The 19,836-nt window shown below is 42.5% G+C and overlaps 1 protein-coding gene across 1 annotated transcript in view; it reads right to left on the bottom strand.

The window, feature by feature from the left end:
• Window positions 1–4,585: 4,585 nt before the first annotated feature.
• Window positions 4,586–19,836, bottom strand: part of TSPAN7 (tetraspanin 7) — a 131,467-nt gene continuing 116,216 nt past the window's right edge. Inside the window, exons 5-8 of the mRNA NM_001076384.1 lie at window positions 19,375–19,530; window positions 13,653–13,736; window positions 5,798–5,870; window positions 4,586–5,546 (exon numbers count right to left, since the gene is read on the bottom strand). Of these exons, the coding sequence (NP_001069852.1) occupies window positions 5,802–5,870; window positions 13,653–13,736; window positions 19,375–19,530 (309 nt within the window). The 3' untranslated portion in view covers window positions 4,586–5,546; window positions 5,798–5,801. The remainder of the gene's footprint in view (window positions 5,547–5,797; window positions 5,871–13,652; window positions 13,737–19,374; window positions 19,531–19,836) is intronic.

Raw genomic sequence — 19,836 nt, forward strand, 5'->3', positions numbered from 1 at the left:
AAGAAAACCAGTCCTGAATATTCATTGGAAGGACTGATGCTGAAGCTGAAACTCCAATACTTTGCCCACCTGATGTGAAGAACTGCCTCATTTGAAAAGACCCTGATGCTGGAAAAGATTGAGGGCAGGAGGAGAAGGGGATGACAGAGGATGAGATGGTTGGATAGCATCACCGACTCAATGGGCATGAGTTTAAGTAAACTCCGGGAGTTGGTGATGGACAGGGAGGCCTGGCATCCTGCAGTCCATGGGGTCGCAGAGTCAGACATGACTGAGCAACTGAACTGAATGGACTGGATGGTGTTAAAAATGTTCTAATTTCATGTTTTTTACATATAGCTGTCCAGTTTTCCCAGCACCATTTATTTAGGAGACTGTCTTTTCTCCATTGTATAGTCTTGCCTCCTTTGTCATAGATTAATTGACCATACGTGCGTGGGTTTATTTCTGGGCTTTCTATCCTGTTCCATTGATCTGTATTTCTGATTTTCTGCCAGTATCATATTGCTTTGATGACTGTAGCTTTGCAATATAGTCTGAAGTCAGGGAGCCTGATTCCCCCAGTTCCATTTTTATTTCTCAAAATTGTTTTGGCAATTCAGGTTCTTTTATGTCTCCATAAAAATCGTAAGATATTTTTTTGTTCTAGTTCTGTGAAATTCCATTAGTAATTTGATAGGGATTGCATAGATTCTATAGATTGCCTTGGATAGTAGAGTCATTTTGACAATATTGATACTTCCAATCCAAAAACATACTGTATCTTTCCATGTGTTTATGTCATCTTCGATTTCTTTCATCACCATCTTAATAGTTTTCAGATTACAGACCTTTTGCCTCTTTAGGTAGGTTTATTCCTAGGTGTTTTCTTCTTTTTGATGTAATGGTAAATGGGATTGTTTTCTTCATTTCTCTTTCTGGGCTTTCATTGTTAGTGTATAGAAATGTAACAGATTTCTGTGTATTACTTTTGGATCCTTCAACTTTACCAAATTCATTGATGTGCTCTTGTAGTTTTCTGGTAGCATCTTTAGGATCTTCTATGTATAGTATCATGTCATCAGCAAAGTGACAGTTTTACTTCTTTTCCAATTTGAATTCCTTGTTTTTTATTCTCTGATTGCCATGGCTAGGACTTCCAAAACTATGTTGAATAAAAGTGGCAAGAGTGGACATCCTTGTCCTGTTTCTCATCTTAGAGGAAAAGCTTTCAGCTTTTCACTGTTGAGTATATTAGCTGTGGGTCTGTCATATATGGCCTTTATTATATTGACGTATGTTCCTTCTATGCTCACTTTCTGGAGAGGTATTTTTAATCATAAATAGATGTTGAATTTTATCAAAAGCATTTTCTGCATCTATTGAGATGATCATATGGTTTTAATTCTTCATTTTGTTAATGTGGTGTATCACACTGATTGATTTGTGAATATTGAAAAAATCCTTGCATCTCTGGAATAAATCCCACTTGATCACAGTGAATGATCCTTTTAATATATTGTTGGATCTAGTTTGCTAGCCTTTTGTTGAGAAATTTTGCATCTATGTTCATCAGTGATATTGGCCTATACTTTTTTTAAATTGTGGTATCTTTGTCTGGTTTTGGCATCAGGGTAATAGTGTCCTCATAAAATGAGTTTGGGAGTGTCCCTTCCTCTGCAATATTTTGGAATAGTTTCAGGAGGATAGATGTTAACTGTTCTCTGAAAGTTTGATAGAATTCACCTGTGAAGCCATATGGTTCTGGACTTTTTATTGTTGGGAGTTTTTAAATCACAGTTTTCAATTTCAGTACTGGTAATTGGCCTATTCATATTTTCTATTTCTTCCTGGTTGAGTCTTGGAGATTGTACCTTTCTAAGAATTTGTGTATTTCTTCTACATTTTCATTTTATTGGTATATAGTTGTTAGTAGTAATCTAAGATCCTTTATTTCTGTGGTGTCAGTTGTAACTTCTTTTTCATTTCTGATTTTATTGATTTGGGCCTTCTCCTTTTTTTTCTTCATGTCTGGCAAAAGGTTTATCAATTTTATCCTTTCAAAGAACCCATCTTTTAGTTTCATTGATCTTTTCTATTTTTTTACTCTATTGCATTTATTCCTGCTCTGATCTTTATGAGTTATTTCCTACTAACTTTGGAATTTGATTTTCTTTCTCTAGTTTGATTTTCTTTCTCTAGTTGCTTTAGGCATAAGGTTGGGTTGTTTATTTGAGATTTTTCTTATTTGCTGAGGTAAGCTTTCATCACTATAAACTTCCCTCTTAAAACAGCTTTTGCTGTGTCCCATAGGTTTTGGATACTTGTGCTCTCATTTTCATTTGTCTCTAGGTATTTTTGATCTACTGTTTGAGTCCTTCAGTGATCCATTAGTTGTTTAGTCACAATTAACAATACATCAGTGGATTAAGTCATCAACTTGTACACTTCAAGCCTATACAATATCAAATACATCTCAGTAGTGTATGCATGCTCAGTCATGTCTGAACTTTGTAGCCCGCCAGGCTCCTTTGTCCATGGGACTTCCCAGGCAAGAATACTGGAGGGGTTGCATTTCCTCCTTCAGGGCATCTTCCCAACCCAGGAATTAAACCCGTGTCTCTTGCACTGCAGGAAGATTCTTTACCACTTGAGCCATTGGGAAGCCCATAAAGCTGGAAAAAACTAATTGACTATATGTGAAAAGTCAAATGATAGGCTGAGAGAAAATATTTGCAATAAATACTGATACATCCAAGTAAGGATTTGCATCCAGAATACATAAAGAATTCCTACAAATCAATTAAGATAACTGAAAAAACGCACAAGACTTGAATACCTCATAAAAGAAGATATCGGGAATTCCCTGGCAGTCCAGTGGTTAAGACTCCATGCTTCCACTGCAGGGGGCACAGATTTGATCCCTGGCCAGGGAACTAAGATTCCACATGCCACACAGTGTGGCCAAAAAATAAAGATATCAAAGTAGTCAATGACAAAGTGAATGTTCAGTATTACTAATTATAATGTGAAGTCAAACTGAGATACCACCACACATTCAGAATGGCAAAAAAAAAAAAACTAAGGCTGAGAATAACAAGTGTTGATGAGGGTGTGAACAAACTGGAACTTTACTACTCTGTGGTGGGAGTATGAATTAGCATAATGACTTTGGAATAAGGTTAGGCAATACCTTTTAAAGCTAAATATACCTTATTTCTGAGCAAGGTTGAAACATAAATACTTTATAGTTTTAAAGTCAAATAAATCTTTGTTAAATGTTTCACACTGAAATTATATAATGGTGAGATCCAAATTCAATTTAGAAAGTGTATAGATTTGTTTACCAAAGTATAACAGTATTAGTATACTAGTGAATGCATAGTTTGCAAAAAGGTGAACCATGGATGGGGCTCTATTTAGAATTTTACAGAAAAGCCTCATTTTATTATATAACAAAAGAGAAATGTAAATGAAACTTTGAAAAGTTTTGGGCTATAGAGAAGAGATCTCTAATTCTCTAAAAATGCTGACCTTTTGAAGAGGGAATATCTGAGGGTGTGGGTCAGATACTGTAAGCCTTTTAGGGTTTACTTCCTGTAGAGTTCAGACTAATATGTGGATATAGTTAGAACACCATCTCCATCAGAGAAGATCCTCTTATTTGGGAAAAGATCAATAAATGCTTCTACTAGTTTTTAAGGATGATCCATTAAGAAGGAATGGAAAAGGAAATGGCAACACACTCCAGCATTCTTGCCTGGAGAATTCTATGGACAGAGAAGCCTGGAGAGCTATATAGTCCATGGGGTCACAAAGAGTCAGACATGACTGAGTGACTAATACACACACACACATATTAAGAAGGAAAAAAATAGATTGCAGATAATATGTACTGTACCTATTGCTAAAATGCTCTTTAAATCAAGTATAAGGATTTCATACTTTAGTATTAATATAAGCCATGGCATTGGGACAACTGAATGGTATGATGTCATCTCTTCTCTAGATTGAGTTTATTCAATCCAGAGAAGAATAAAGGAAGGGAAGAATACATGATCATTAGGAACAATAAAGGGGGAAGTAGATGTTTGTTTCCTTTTTTAAAGTGACATTCAGACTTAAAAACTCTGAAATCTTTCTGCCTCTAGCCTGAAATATGAAGATTCTATTTTTGCAGCCAACAATACATCCTGTTTATGATAAATGATTCAAGTTCCTGGAATGTCCATTAAAAAAAATCTATCCCTTCAATTTTTACACTGTTCAATGCTATGTAGTGGAGTTGGAGCTTGTAAGGGGGGATGTGTCAGTGTGTACAGTGGCCCACCTCCGATCCCCTATGGCAGTGGTCCCCAACCTTTTCGGCACCAGGGACCAATTTCATGGAAGACAGTTTTTCCACAGACCGGGGGGAAGAGGGGATGGTTTGGGGATGATCCAAACGCATTACATTTATTGCATACTTTATTTCTATTATCATTACATCAGCTCCACACCAGATCATCAGGCATTAGATCCTGAGGGTTGGGGACCCCTGTCCTATGGAACAAAATGGAACAGAAATGTGTTTAAAAACTTTAAGAACAAGACCAGAACACAGTAATTTGTAATGACTATTTATTAATACATGTATCACAAATGTTCACAATATCAATGCATTCTTGTTGGCATGCGAGACAGAGGCATTTTTAAAGATCTTTTAAAAATATCTTGACTTTTGTTCCCCCTTCACACTCATTTTTAAATTGATTTTGATGAGGTCCTCGATGTCCGTAATGTCAATGCAAAGAAAAAATATAGAAAGAAGTAAAATAACACAATAGCAATTAATTGGGGAAAAACAGAAGTAATTATTTCCTTCACAGGAAGCAACAATACAGCTTTGTAACAGGGTTATACAGGTGCACTAAACCCTCTATATGTTCCCAGGCATGTAACAGCAAGGAGTAAGGAGGCCACCCAAAGCTCAATAATCTCCTTCGTGCATGACACATGCCCTTTTCTCCTCAAGGACAATTGCAAAGTATTACATGCCTAGGCAGCCTGAAGAAGGTAGGAAAGAGCCTTAGTAAAAGGGAAAACCCAACCAAAGGAGATTAAGCCAAAAGAACAGATAGCTATCTGCTTATCTATATCTAGGGGGTGTGCAGCGTTTATCAATCATGATCAAGGGCTAACAGGAGCCTCCCACACTACATGCAGGGCCCAGCAGGGCCAGTGATGGTGTGGAGAACCAGTCACCTACAATGAGCTGCAGTTGGACCAAGTACAGATGGAGGAGCTGGCACGCACAGGGCCTTGGGCGGGGTCCCCTAGGACTAGATGCAGGGAACCTGGCTACACTGTGGCACAACAGGGCTTCACGAAATGGAATGCTACGCATGACGCAGGCTGAAAGGTGGAGCAGAGGCTGTGTGGGAGCGTCAGTTGCAGTTGCACGCGGGGTGGGGTGGGGGTTAGGACAGGTGTATTATGTACTGTGCTCTAACATTCTTTGGAAGTCTTTCAAAGATTGCTGCAGTTCCTTTTGAAAACAGGTCTCTTATTCCATCATTCTTGAAAGACTAAGAGAGAAATTAAAACACGTAAATGACTCACCATTAATAAGGACTTAAGGTAACAAGCTGAAGAAAGCATTTTGATATTTTTCACAATAGCAGTAATCACATCTCTTGCCCAGCACCAGAGAAATGAGGCTTTGGCACATGGCCAAGTGCCACTGAGAACAAGGAGTGAAGTGACCAACCAGTACCCTCATCCCTTTGCAGGGGGGAGTCCAGGCCCCAAAGGGAGAGCCCTCCCCACCGCCACTCACCTCCTTACACCATCTCATACTGGTTGGCCGTGATGAACCGGGACAAACAGCAGGCCAGCAGCATGCCAATCAGCTGTTGGCAGAAGGAAAAAGACAACACACTCTCAAGTCACTGAGGTAACACATTTCTTTGACCCGCCCCCCTCCACCCAGATATAATTTTTAACGACTGAGGGCTTTTGAACATGAGTGGGGAAAGGGCACTAGGGAAAACAGTCAAGCCTCATTTCAGTAGTGGGACCAAAGACTTAGGAAGTCTAGGTGCTGGTGGAGGACAGCTAGAAAGTCTCGAACTGGCCATAAGGTTACAGTTCTAGCTCACTTTGACCACTGAAAAATGACTTTTGACATGTAAGTAATATTAAAATGTGTTCCTATGTTCTGAGAGTAATGAAAAAAATTAAGTTACTACAGCAAGGTAGTAGTAACTACCCGGCATTAGTCTGGTAGAATTGAATGCCAGGGTTGAATTTAGAACCATAACCACATGCACTGGGAAGCTATCTCAGCACAGGCTGATACCCCAGCCATACCTGGCTGACAAGATAATAGTTCTTTCCCTGAGACAATGGGATGCTATTCTTGGAGAGTTTGCCAAGTCAGTAAGTCATGAAGTAAGTCATGGTTTGTGAGGTTGAGGGGGGGCGGGTTTGAACTTCTCTTTATCTCTAAACCATGTAGATATTGTAGGCCTAAATGGGCCCATCTACACCCAATGTCTACCCCCTGGTTTTTCAGCACAACCAATATCAGAGTACTTCCACCCTCCCAATCTTCTACCTACTTTGTGCTTTGACTTAACTTCTAACACAAGTGAATCTGATAAAAAGCTGTTACTTCACTGTATCTGTTCTGCTCACTGGAGACCACAGTTCTCATTCCTGACTCAGGAAGATCAGCACTTTTTGGACAGGACCCTGATTGTGTACTTGAGTCTGACTGTCTGCAGCTTCTCTTGGCTTGGTGAGGGTCACTTCTTCTTAAGCAATTGGCCATGTGTTATTGGTTCAGAGGTGGCAATGACCTTGAGAGACAGTCTAGTATAATGTCAGCTTCCCTGGTGGCTCAGCTGGTAAAGAATCCGCTTGCAATTCAGGAGACCTGGGTTCAATCCCTGGGTTGAGAAGATCCCCTGGAGAAGGGAACGGCTACCCATTCCAGTATTATGGCCTGGAGAATTCCAGGGACTGTATAGTCCATGGGGTCGCAAAGAGTCAAACACAACTTAGTGACTTTCATACTCTTCTGTGGCCCCAGGACCACCCAAATCAGCATCATCTAGGACTGGGGCCCAGAAACTGATGTTTTAACCAGACTTCTAGGTGACAGAACCACTCATCCAGTCTATCTGGTCACCCTTATCTTACAGATTACACACTGGGTCCTACTATTGATCAAGGCAACACCCAAACTCTATTCTCCTTCCTCTCTGCTCAACCCTGCAGGCTGCAACCCACCTGATTCCCCCTCTCGGTCAAATCCCAGATTCTTCTCTTCCTTTATGAAATGGAAATTGTGCTATAAAACATGCAGATTATAACCTCTGTCAGGTAAGGAAAAGTCACCACCTTATTGGACTCATTTCCTACCAAGACTCTGGCCATCATTTTGTGCCACAAAATACACAGTATTATGCCTATACCAAGTGGCCAAAGTAACCATGGCTGTAACCTCCAAAAAGTGTTAGTTGTCAGTCGTGTCTGACTCTTTGTGACCACATGGACTGTAGCCAGCCAGGCTCCTCTGTCCATGGGGATTCTCCAGGCAAGAATACTGGAGTGGGTTGCCATTTCCTTCTCCAGGGGATCTTCCCGACCCAGGGATCAAACCCAGGTCTCCCGCACTGCAGAAAGATTCCTTACCCTCTGAGCTACCAGAATAGCGTGCCAAATGAGAAAATAAAATCCCCTCCATGAGTACAAGGATTTTGAACCTTATAGTTTGTCTCTTTTCATTACAACTGCTATTTTTCAGGACCAATATACACCAGATCACACTTTAGATACTCTCAAAAATCAGATGCCAGCCAAAAACCAGAGGCACACTGAACACTTGGGAATACCGAGTTATTTAATCCCTAGTACATACCTGGGCAGTACTACCATCCCAATTTTTCAGATAAGTAAATGGGTTCAAGAGAGGTTAAAGAACCCCCCTCAAACCATACAGGAAGCCCACACAGTTTATGGCTCCAGCCTCTTCTTCTAACCAAGAAGAGCCCCCTTTCCAGCCTAGACCCTTTCCTCTCCAGAATAACTCCTTTGCCTCTCACCACCAGGGCTCCCTTCCTGCCTTACATTGCAAACTTCAGGGAGAGGGCTTTCAGTGGGCATCACTTTATTTGATCTCAAGTTCCTAGACACTCCTTTCTTTGTAAAGCTTATTAGCACTTCAGGTTTTTTTTTCATTGACCTCCTGTATGTTTCAGCACTTACAGTAGTCAGCATGCCACCTCACAGTTTGCAATGCTCCTGTATTCAGTGGTCTGCAGTGCTCTCAGCCCCCATGCCAGTTCACAAGCCACACAGCCAAAACATTCTGTAGTATGCATCAGTATTTCTTGTATCTAAAATGCCTATTTTCAAGGCAATATAGTGTGTTCCTCCACCTTTTTACCCCCAAACAGAAACAGTATCATTTTTAAAGCACTGGACAGACTTTCTCACAGAAATAATAACTTTAAAAATATAAGTAAAAAATAAAAGCTATTTGCTTTCAAACTGTATTTTGTATTTCTAGGGCAAGAACATACCTTCTTCTGTTTGTTCATGGGAGAAGACAGATTTTTAAAAATTATTTTTTAACATCTACTAAGAAATTGTTCCTTAAAAAAGTCCTGAGCTGGGGTATATACAAGCTTTGTGAAAACACTAATTTACATACATTGGCTTTTATTCTAGTTAATTCTGGTGTAAGAAAAACTAGAATCTGGGATACGGTGGGTGTTCTGAATTATTTGCAGGGTTACTGATTTCACATTTGCTACAGTGTTTCACCATATTTGAGAGAGAATTTTGATCTCTCGTTTCCCTTATCCCCAAGTTAAAGGAAAATGGGGAGGGGGGAACATACTATACTTAATACCATTTATTAACAGATTATTTCTAGGTACATAACTGAAAACCTATTAAAGGTAAAGATACGGGCTCTTCCTCAGTCTGAATCAGGACCAAATGCTCACTTGCCACTAGACCCAATTATTCTATAGATAGAAAAATCCATCCTTATTTAGATGAAACCTTTCTTTAGGTTAAATATATGTAACTTCCTCAAGAACAGAGGTATGTTTTGGGGCTGATGTGTTAAGGCGGGAGTATGTGGGCTCCAAAATCACTGCAGATGGTGACTGCAGCCATGAAATTAAAAGACGCTTACTCCTTGGAAGGAAAGTTATGACCAACCTAGATAGCATATTCAAAAGCAGAGACATTACTTTGCCAACAAAGGTCCGTCTAGTCAAGGCTATGGTTTTTCCTGTGGTCATGTATGGATGTGAGAGTTGGACTGTGAAGAAGGCTGAGTGCCGAAGAATTGATGCTTTTGAACTGTGGTGTTGGAGAAGACTCTTGAAAGTCCCTTGGACTGCAAGGAGATCCAACCAGTCCATTCTGAAGGAGATCAGCCCTGGGATTTCTTTGGAGGGAATGATGCTAAAGCTGAAACTCCAGTACTTTGGCCACCGCATGCGAACAGTTGACTCATTGGAAAAGACTCTGATGCTGGGAGGGATTGGGGGCAAGAGGAGAAGGGGACGACAGAGGATGAGATGGCTGGATGGCCTCACTGACTCGATGGACGTGAGTCTCAGTGAACTCCGGGAGCTGGTGATGGACAGGGAGGCCTGGCGTGCTGCAATTCACGGGGTCGCAAAGAGTCAGACACGACTGAGCAACTGATCTGATCTGATCTGATGTGGGTACAGGGACAAACTTCTGCTTTAACCCCCAGAGAGAGAGACAGGAAGAGGAGAGCTTGCCTCTTATGCTAAAAAGCCTCAGGACAGAGATCCCAGAGCCACCTCTCCGTCTCCTCGTGGCCGGTGAAATGCCAAATCCCATACAGCCTAGGGAGTTTGAGATCAGATTCCTGGTATTTGGTCATCTAAGGCTTTGTAATTAGCCTTCGTCTAATTGTTGGAAGTAACATTTTATTTCTACCACTCAGCCTTGTCTGTACTATATTCTGCTTTCTTTTGGGTCACGAAAGCCTCAGGGAGGACCTTCACGAACTGAGAAGCCACAGAGGGAAGGAGAGAAAAAAGGCCCTTGACTCACAGAAGGCCAACTCTAGCTTTCTCAAAGCTTCCCCACAAAGAGAGCTCCAGTAACAGGGATCGTGTCAATGGGGCTCTGCAGATCCCCAGGAACAGGGTGGAGGCCAAGGGGTGGGGGAGAGGGGCTGAGAGAGGGTGGAGTCTAGCTCAACCAAGACCAGGGCTGTTGGAGGAAATGGGGCAGGGGTATCTTCCCCTGCAATCACCGTGGCCACCAAACGGGCCAGTCCTGATCCCTGAGGGGCAAAGAGAGGCCAGGTAACAAAGCTATAAAAGACAACTTGCTTAACAATAGGTCTAAAATTTCAATCTTCTCAATGCCTCCCCTGGTGGCTCAAATAGTAAAGAATCTGCCCGCAATGCAGGAGACCTGGGTTCGATCCCTGTGTCGGAAAGATCTCCTGGAGAAGGGAATGGGAACTCACTCCAGTGTTCTTGCCTGGGAAATTCCATGGACAGAGGAGCCTGGTGGGCTATAGTCCATGGGGTCCCAAAGAGTTGGACACAACTGAGCAGCTAACACTTTCACTTTTCATAATGCCTGTAGAGATTTTATGTTGATGGCCTAACTGGGAAAGTAAATAAAACTTCCACATCTTTAGGAACATGCCAAGGAATCCGATTTAAAACAAAACCATATAAATACTTTTAGGGACTGTTTCAGAGCCTGAAAACAGTAGGGGAATAGGTAAAAATTCTGTTAGCCTTATTTAGCCATGTCTCATCAAGGCTACTGACAGCTTTGTCTTGTCCTCGATACAGAAAAGATAAACAAGTCCTGGAAAAGAACCCTCGGTCCATAACAAATCACGGCAGCAGCCTGTGGGCCCTGGAGGAGGCCCTGCAGAGGAAAGGGTTGGGCAGGACAAGGATGGGTATTTTTTGATGAGGACCTTTCTCCTTGCAATTTCATGGACTCAAACACTTTCATTATAAAGGCACAAACTGACTTCCATTTAGGTGCTACGTGAGTCAAGAACAAGGGTTATATTTGGCCTAAATGTTGAATGCCGTGGACCAGATGAGATCATCTGAACTGTATCTACACTAGTCACCCAACGTCAAGCAAGCCGCTCAGCTCTCCCTTATGGAAAACAGCTCTCCCATCCTTACTCAGGACTGTAACATTCTGTGCTTTGGGGGGATTAATCCAGCCTAACAGTTTCCAAGTCTAGTGAAGCTGATTACATCGTAGACAGAAGTGCTAAATACAGAGACCCCATAGCAGAAGGCCAACCAAGTTCCAATGCAGTATCACAAAGTAATATCAGTGTCTGGACTTGGATGCTTGGCTTCCAGTTCATGTTAAGCGTGAGGGAGGCGATGACTGTGTGTGTGTGTATGTGTGTGTCCATCCCCAAGCCCCCTCAAATAAAAGAGTAGCTGCCAAAGATGCAAGGGAGGAGGTACTCTATCAAAACACACTCAGCTACCTGCTATAAATTAATAGGGCAGCAGGACCTGCCCATCAAGTCTGGACAAACAGGCTTTGCCTTGAGAGGGTAAAGGCACCTGGGAATTTGTGGAGAGAAGTATTTAATGCCTGCCAAACCCCTACTGTCCAAAACCAGCACTCAAGGTCTTTAGCTAAGTTAGTTAACAGGGGACCGAGCACTCACAAGTCTATTAAAAGCTTAGACTTCAGCTTAGTTTTCCTTGTCCACTATACCACATTTAGGTACATTATACCACACTTATGTTTAATTTCTAAGACAACAGGTGTGCAAGACCGGTTTGTTCCAACCAAGGACAGCATGGATGTCATGAGAGCAGCTGAGGAGAAGGGTAAGCAGAAGGTAGGGGCAAGTGGGGAGTTGAGGGGCGGGGGTTCTATTCTTTTCTACCTACTTTGATCTCCCTATGGCCTCTCCTCAGCAAAGCTCGCTTTATTACTGGAAGCTCAAGACATATTGATTTAGCCAACATTTATTTGCTAAGTGTCACTCTGACACTTGTCCTAAAATTTCTGAACACATGTGGCTGAAGCTTTGGTGCAAGGTCAGTGACCAGGATCAGCAGGGCTGGTTCTTCTTGAACACGCATCTGCTAAGTGGCCACCATGGTCCCAGAGAGGCCCTGGATCCACTGACATCTGGAAGCCCGCTTCAGCTTCCAGGTTCCCTGAGGCTCCTGGCACCATTCAAAGCTGCAGCTCCCAGTGCATCTGACTACCAAGAGCCACCCATGGCCATTCTTCTCCCTGCCCCAAGGTGAACACGGCAGATCTCAAATCTCTGCACTTGACCAGCCACATGGGTGAAGGGTACTGCCTCTGTGATGCTCCTGGGTTTTGGGTTTTGTTTTCTTATCCCAACAACTCTGGAATACCTTGATGAGACCTAAAGTCTCTGTGGAGAGAGTCTGTTTCAGGCTTCCTTGGGGCTTCCCTCTCTCACTGCCCACAGGGCCACAGAGCCAACTCAGTGAGCCCTGCATCAAGGGTTTCTCCTAGGCAGCACAGAAAAACTTTTTGACTTACCTCAGGCTAGGCCCTCCATATGCAAAAACTGCCAGGCTAATGTGCTATTCCTTGATGGTAAGTACACAGATAGGCTCATCTTATGATAACTTATTAAGCTGTATACTTACAATTTCTGCACTTTTCTGTATATGCCATATTTCAACAGCAAAGTTTTAGGAACAAATTTAGGATTAAAGTGTATCTGTATTGGTTCAGCAAGAAGGAAAGAGGTCTGGGGCCTGCGGGGGCAGGGGGATAGTAATTATAGTCTGGGAGGGCTGATGTAGAATTCAGGCAGGTAAAACCAGAACCATGGCAACATGATTGAGGTGACATTAATTGGGCTTTGTTGGAAAAAATGATCTATTCATCTGAAAAAATTCTGCATTATGTTTGTTGTTGTTGTTAGGTATATATGCTCTATCATCTGACCGGGAGATCAGAAGCCCATGGGACAACACACTGCCTGGTGAAGGTGGGCAAAATTTTAGATTTCACTTAACCATGTTGCATCCTTGAGTATATGTGGCCCGCTTAGTTTGCATAATTGCTTCTCTCATTCTTTTCTGGAGGCCAAGTGGAGATAAAGGGATATAACATTTCCTATACACAAATTCAGTTTCCTCTTAAGAAACAACAATCAGACCTTCAGATCAAAATAATGATCACAGGATGAAGTTCGCTACATTTTTTTTTTTAAGGAAGAGATCTCATGCACAATTCCCAGGAACTAAGAAATCAAAAAAGGACAGGTCAACCAGGAAAAGAGCCTCTCCCCTCTCCCCCCAAATCCAAATCAGCCATTTGATGTTTGGAGTTGTTTATGCTCCAATTAAGGCAGCACTTTGTTCAGCTAACCTCCATTTGACCTACAGAAGAAACGAGTTGTTTTTCTGGAGCTAGTCATTAGTTGAACTGTAACCGATATTCCCTCGATGGCAAAACTTCATTTAAGTTGAAAAAGGAAAATCAATAAACAGATGACCTGAGGATTAATGAGCAAGGAGTTCTGACCCCATCCATCAGCTTTTCCCCAGGCACAGGGAGGCCGCCAGAGAATCTGCAGACCACGAAAAGTGAGCAGGAGACAGAGGAAAGGCTAGACCCGACCACAGGATTACCTGGGAGAATGCAATCCCAAAAGCCACTCCAGCGATGATTCCCATGTTGGTCTCCATGAAACTGGTCACCAGATCATAACAACCCTGAAAACACAGAGACACAGTCTCAGAGACATGTTTTATCCAGGCCAAATGGGCCTGGGTTATCTTGCCACACTCACACATACACCCCAATCTTCATTTCGCAAATACAATGAAAAATTTCAAACAAACAAAAGGAACAGAGGGTGGTACAACAAACTCCCAAGTGACCCTGCCTCTAACATCACAATGAACATATGGTCAGTCTTGTTTCACTTCAATTGCTTCAACACTCATCCCCTGGCTGGAGTATCTAAAAGCAAATCCAAGATATAGGCTTTCGTTCACAAATGTTTCCATCATAGGATGAAACTGAACAAGAAGGCTGTAAGATCTATGAGACCAATGCTGTAGGGATACAGAGGCAGATTTGAACAGATGAAAAAGCATCCCGCATCCTTGATCAGGAAAGCTCAGCATGATAAACACATTTACTAGCATTTTCACAACAAATGACAAAATCATAGATAAAGTGAAATCTGGTTAGAAGGAGGTGGTTGAATGCCTGCCAACTTTATGGCACTTTAGGGTTCTTCATACAAAGACTGCTACTTTTTTTTTTAGTAGGGAAAAACCTATGTTCGAGAGTCACTTTTCCATAGATTTACTGTGTGACCTTGAACAAGTCACTTTCCCTCTCTGTCAATAACCTCATTTGTAAAATGAAGTGAGTGTCCCTTTGCCATCCTGTGGAATCTCTGCATGTTGTGATTAAGCTGCTGCATTGCCCAACTGTGCTGTACTCAGTCGCGTCCAACTCTTTTGCAACTCTATGGACTGTAGCCTGCCAGGCTCCTCTGTCCATGGGATTCTCCAGGCAACAGTACTGGAGTGGGTTGCCATTTCCTGCTCCAGGGGCTCTTCCTGACCCAGGGATTGAACTTGGGTCTCCTGCATTGCAGGCAGAGCCCATGTTGTGATTAAAACCAACACCGATTTTACCAATTTCAATTGTTTAGTTTAAAATGGATAAAATTCAGTTTCTTTAAAACAAATGATCTGATTTTGATTTTCTTTGGAACTGGGCCAAATCAACCAAGCCTTCTGAAGTGATGTATTCAGCTTTGGAAAATACGGTCTTTTTCTAGTTCTCTGGAAAAGGGCTTCAAACTTGAATGCACGAAGCCTGTGAAAAATCAAGACATTCATTTCAAAAGCAGGGTCCAGAGGATTGTAGTTTATCAAGAAAGGCCCACTGAATTGTAATAATATCTGAAGAACAAGAACAATGAAAAACATGTCTCCCATTTTTTAATTCAAAATGTAATGATTTAACATTTCTCATGGAGCCTAGGAAAATCCCATCAATGCTGTATCTTCTAGTAAGTGATATTTTATGCATTCATATTCTGTTTGCAAAGAAAGATGCATTCATTTAGCAGCAGTGCTTTGACACATGTTTTCAATGCAATGAATAAACTATGCTCCTCGGTTACCTGGTGCAAATTTGAAGGCCAGGGCAGGGGTGGGGGGGCAAAGGAAGTGTATTGTTGTTCATGGGAAGTTTTATAGGAGGAGCTTGCTCACTAATTTCATTTCTACTAGTGAAATTATACATCGCACTCTTTTCCAACAGGTATCAGAAAGGAGGTCAGTTCAGGTTAAGAAGTCAAATAAGAAGAGAGGTCGATATTCTATTCATAATAGCACTAATAGCACTTTCTCAAATGGCAACAGCTAAGGTAGTGTTTTTCTGTGCTGGTCATTGTTCACTGCTGTATCTCTTCCCCACAGTGATGTGGGGGAGGTGGAGAGATGAAGTTCAGACCACCAGTGTTACATCAGCTCAAAATACAGAAGCACAAGCCCAATAATAGAAACCAGAGAGAAGTCATGTGGTCTATTTTCTTACTCTGCAAAATAGTTTGGAATCGGTTTGTTTTTGGAATAGTTTTGTTTTGTTTTGTTGCTGTGAACTTCAGTTCTACACATAAGGTGAATATGTTTTCCTAAAGTATGATTTCTTCTCCAGTCAGTCAGTCACATTATTTTTGATAAGTCCATTCCAACCAGTAAGAGAAACCAGAAAAATGAAGTAAGGGCTTTGCGTTAGCACAACTGTGGCAAAATCATTCCTTTAAAATCTGGCTCCTCAAAGCGGGGTTTTCTCTGAGCAGCAGCAGTATTCCTGGGAGTTTTGTTAGAAATGCAGAATCTGAGGCCTCAGTCCAGACCTACTGAATCAGAATCAGATCCTGGGGTCACTCATTTTTAATAACTTTTCATGAATGTTAACAATATGTCTAGATGTTTCACATGCCCATTAAAGTTGGAGAAGCACTCTTCTCTAAGTTCCCCCACTACTTTTCACTCCAAAGAAAGAACCAATTAAATTATAGCAGTAAGAGAGTTAGTTAAGATGAGAAGATGAAAGTGATTAGCTTCTTTGTTTTTTCAACAATACAAGATCCAGCTTGCAGTAAATGCTTTCTGTCTCCAGTGTTTTCTCGTCATTCACTCTGTGGACCCACAAGCCCATTTCCCAGGACTTGGCCTAGCTGCTGCTGCTGCTGCTAAGTCGTTTCAGTCGTGTCTGACTCTGTGCGACCCCATAGATGGCAGCCCACCAGGCTCCCCCATCCCTGGGATTCTCCAGGCAAGAACACTGCAGTGGGTTGCCATTTCCTTCTCCAATGCATGAAAATGAAAAATAAAGTGAAGTCACTCAGTCGTGTCCAACTCCTAGCGACCCCATGGACTGCAGCCCACCAGGCCCCTCCATCCATGGGATTTTCCAGGCAAGAGTACTGGAGTGGGGTGCCATTGCCTTCTCCGAAGACTTGGCCTAGCTCTGCCCAAACTGCTTGGATCCCACAACCCCAGTGCATGTTTGTCTTCCACCTTAAATTCTCCGGGAAACCACGATCTTATCTGCCCATAACGATCTCATTTCATGTCCTAAAATGAAAGCCTGGTTGTCTAGTGTGAGATCCAGCCACAGAGACCTGCTAAGTGTCCTAAGAAACATCCAGAAACAGCACAGGTAATTTGCTCAGCCTCTCAGCAAGTCTAAATCAACAGAGTCTCTGATGGGAAACACCTGGAAGTGGCAGGCTTTTCGGTAGCAAGAGTAGACGGCTGCTCTGCGGCAGGCTCTGGGAGGAGGCATCTCAGAATAACTTTCTGTCTTCCTCTTGCCCTGGCAGCTTTAAAAACTGGCAAGAAATTCCTAGGTGGGAGGGGCTTGGTCAGTGCTATGAGCTAACTGAATCTATGGCCATTTCATCATTGTGTGTAGCAAAACCAAAACTGTCCTCAAAACAATAAACATCCTGCTTAACTGTTCTCACCTCTTGCCTGCTCTCTTCCAGTGATTTGGACAAGACTATCCCACTCCATATGCATCGCCTTTAAAAAAAAATATTTATATGTTTATTTGGCACCATTGGCTTCATTGGGGCACATGGTCTTTGTTGTGGTGGGCAGGCTTAGATGCCCCATGGCATGTGGGGTCTTAGTTCCTCTCAGTTCCCCAACCAGGGATCAAACTCCTGTGTCCTGCATTGGAAGGCAGATTCTTAACCACTGGACCACCAGGGAGGTCCCTCGCCTACCTTTTATAGATAAGGTGTCAAGAGACTCAGACCTGGGAAGTAATTTGTCTGAGAAGTTCAAAGTTCAAGTGGACGTTCAATGAGAATACCTAATGAAACTTAAACTAGGCCAATTTCAGTTGTCACTCACTTTTTCTCCGGAGAGGGAGCCAGATAGGAGAGTAAACAGGAAGTGAGGGGAAAGTACCTCTTCGAGGTATCTGAGATGTTCAGGAAAATGTAAAGTAGGATTGGGGGGATGGCGCTGAGAGCGAGGTAAGTTTGTAGGTTATCAGTAGAGTGAAAAAAATGCTCCCCAATCTTTCTTTCTGGAAATCACTGTCAGGATTAGAGAGATGCACTATAGAAGCTGCCTCTAAACTTGCTTTTGAATACAAACAAAAGACTCTGGCTCCAAGGACCTGCTACATCATTTCTAACGAAAGGTACAGTGTGGTAGAGTGCAAGACAGATGTCACTGTCATGACATTGACACCACAGCTGCCATTTAACATGACAGCTAAAATGTTCTTGTCCTTACTCTCTACCATACAGTGTGCTTTAGACACTTTATCTCATTCAATCCTATCAATCCTAAGGGGCAAGAATTATTCTCTCCATTTTACAGATGAGAAAAGCGAGGCTGCAATAACTTGATCAAGATCACATGACCAACAAGTGGCTGAGCAAGAACTTAACTGCAGTCTGATGCCAGACCCTGTGGTCCTGACTTCGAAGTCCTCAACTTTCACAAAAAGTAGTAGTTTGAGTGAAAAAAAAATTTTTTTTTTTAAAAAGGCTTTTCTCAAGAGTGATGACTGCTGTATCTGCAAAGGATCTCCTGAGGCTCTGCTGTACCAATATCTTATGGCCATAAAGCACATCTTGCCTTTTATACATTGGAGCACCCACTGAGGGCCAGGTCAGCTCAGCACTACATACAATGGCAGCATAATGACAGATAGGGGATTAGTGGAGGCGTCCAGGAAGAAACCAGGAGTCACCTCACTGTCAAGAGGTGAACGAGGCCTCAAAAATTCCAGTCAGAACAAATGTCCTCTTGGCTCAGACAAGCAGCTGTCTGTACTGAACATCTTACCTCCCCACATTGACAGAAAATAATAAGCCCAGAATGACAAATTGAGCTTCTAGAATGGCAACAATGCCTTGTAGCACTTCTGCTACAAGTATAGACATTACATGGGTAAAATATAGAAAGCATCTTTCTACATTCAAATCTTGAAAGGATTTCTGTGAATCATTCAGTAGTTGGCCCAGATCCCATAGGATTTTGAAGATCTTCACTTGACCTTAGTCAGAAAAGAAAAAATTTACCTGATGGTGGCAACCATAGGTAAACGCAACAGTAGGGTTTTGCTCCCTTTTGTTTCACCAAAACATATTTCCTACATGGCATTTCTCTAGATCTTTAAAAATAGAGACGGCCCTCACACACAGCTGTGCCATGTCCTCAGAGTGGAATACAGAATTGATTTTCCTTTTTCTCTGACTACCTAAATTTCATTTCTCTCATTTCTACTATGTACTAACTTTCAGATTGCTCTTGGACAGCTTTTTCCTCTGTCTAATTTCTTTAGAAGTCAGGATGTTGACAGTGAGCCGAATTGAAGTCGTTGATTTCTTTTCCTATAGCAGTGACGTCCCTAAAATCAAGCCCCACCCCCCTCCTTGCAGAACCACATGCTGTCAACTCGACTCCCTCTTTCCGCTGAGGACTGGCACCCAGCTGGGAACAATTTCATGTTTTGAAGGTATATTAAGCAGAAGACAGACACCCAGAAAGAAGAAAGGCAGTGTTCCCTGACATCAGCATCAGGGTTAACAGGAACCACTTGCAAACCCTTCCTAACTATGCCTCAGAGAGTCTCGCTGAGGGACAGGAATGCGAGGCAAGCGGAGGCACAGCTTTCTCCTTCAGAAATGGGGCGCCCAGGGCCTCTCCCTGCCCAGAAAGAACCACAGAGAAAGATTCTTGACTCTCTCCAAGATGACCATTTCTAACCTATTTGTCATCATTTCACAGAGACAAAAAAGCCCTCTGCAGATGTTCACCACTGAGTTCCAAGTGGTCGGGAGGGAGCGAGTACCTTCTGGTTCACTTTAGTGGCGGCAACAGTCAGGTTGTGCAGATCCTGGGGGTTGCAATAGGTGTCATTCATGCAGCAGCTCGAGGGGACGCCGTGCTCCAGGAAGTAGGGGCTGGTGCTCCAGTTGGTATAGTTCTGCACGCCACAGCAGCTCAGCTGTTAACAGAGAAAGGGAAAGAATTAAGGGTGGCACATCAAAGGCACTGTGGTCTCCGCACTTAGCGCCTTGCAGCTTTTAAAAGAAAAACATGGGCCCAGGCCCTAAGGGGACAGGCACAGCTTTGGTGAGCCAAGATGTGCTAAGGCGCTGCTAACAATTCTACTTACTGACCAGCCCGTGTGAACTCAGCAAAGTAAGTGAGTTCTAGATGATATGTCGTGTTGGTTTCCTTAGCATCTCCACAAAGCCAAAGAGGTGCTCTCTGGCCTGGCTAAGCACCAAAATGAGCTAGCGTGTGACTG

The sequence above is a fragment of the Bos taurus genome, chromosome X (genome assembly GCF_002263795.3).
Source record: "Bos taurus isolate L1 Dominette 01449 registration number 42190680 breed Hereford chromosome X, ARS-UCD2.0, whole genome shotgun sequence".
In the NCBI taxonomy this organism is placed as follows: Eukaryota; Metazoa; Chordata; class Mammalia; order Artiodactyla; family Bovidae; genus Bos; species Bos taurus.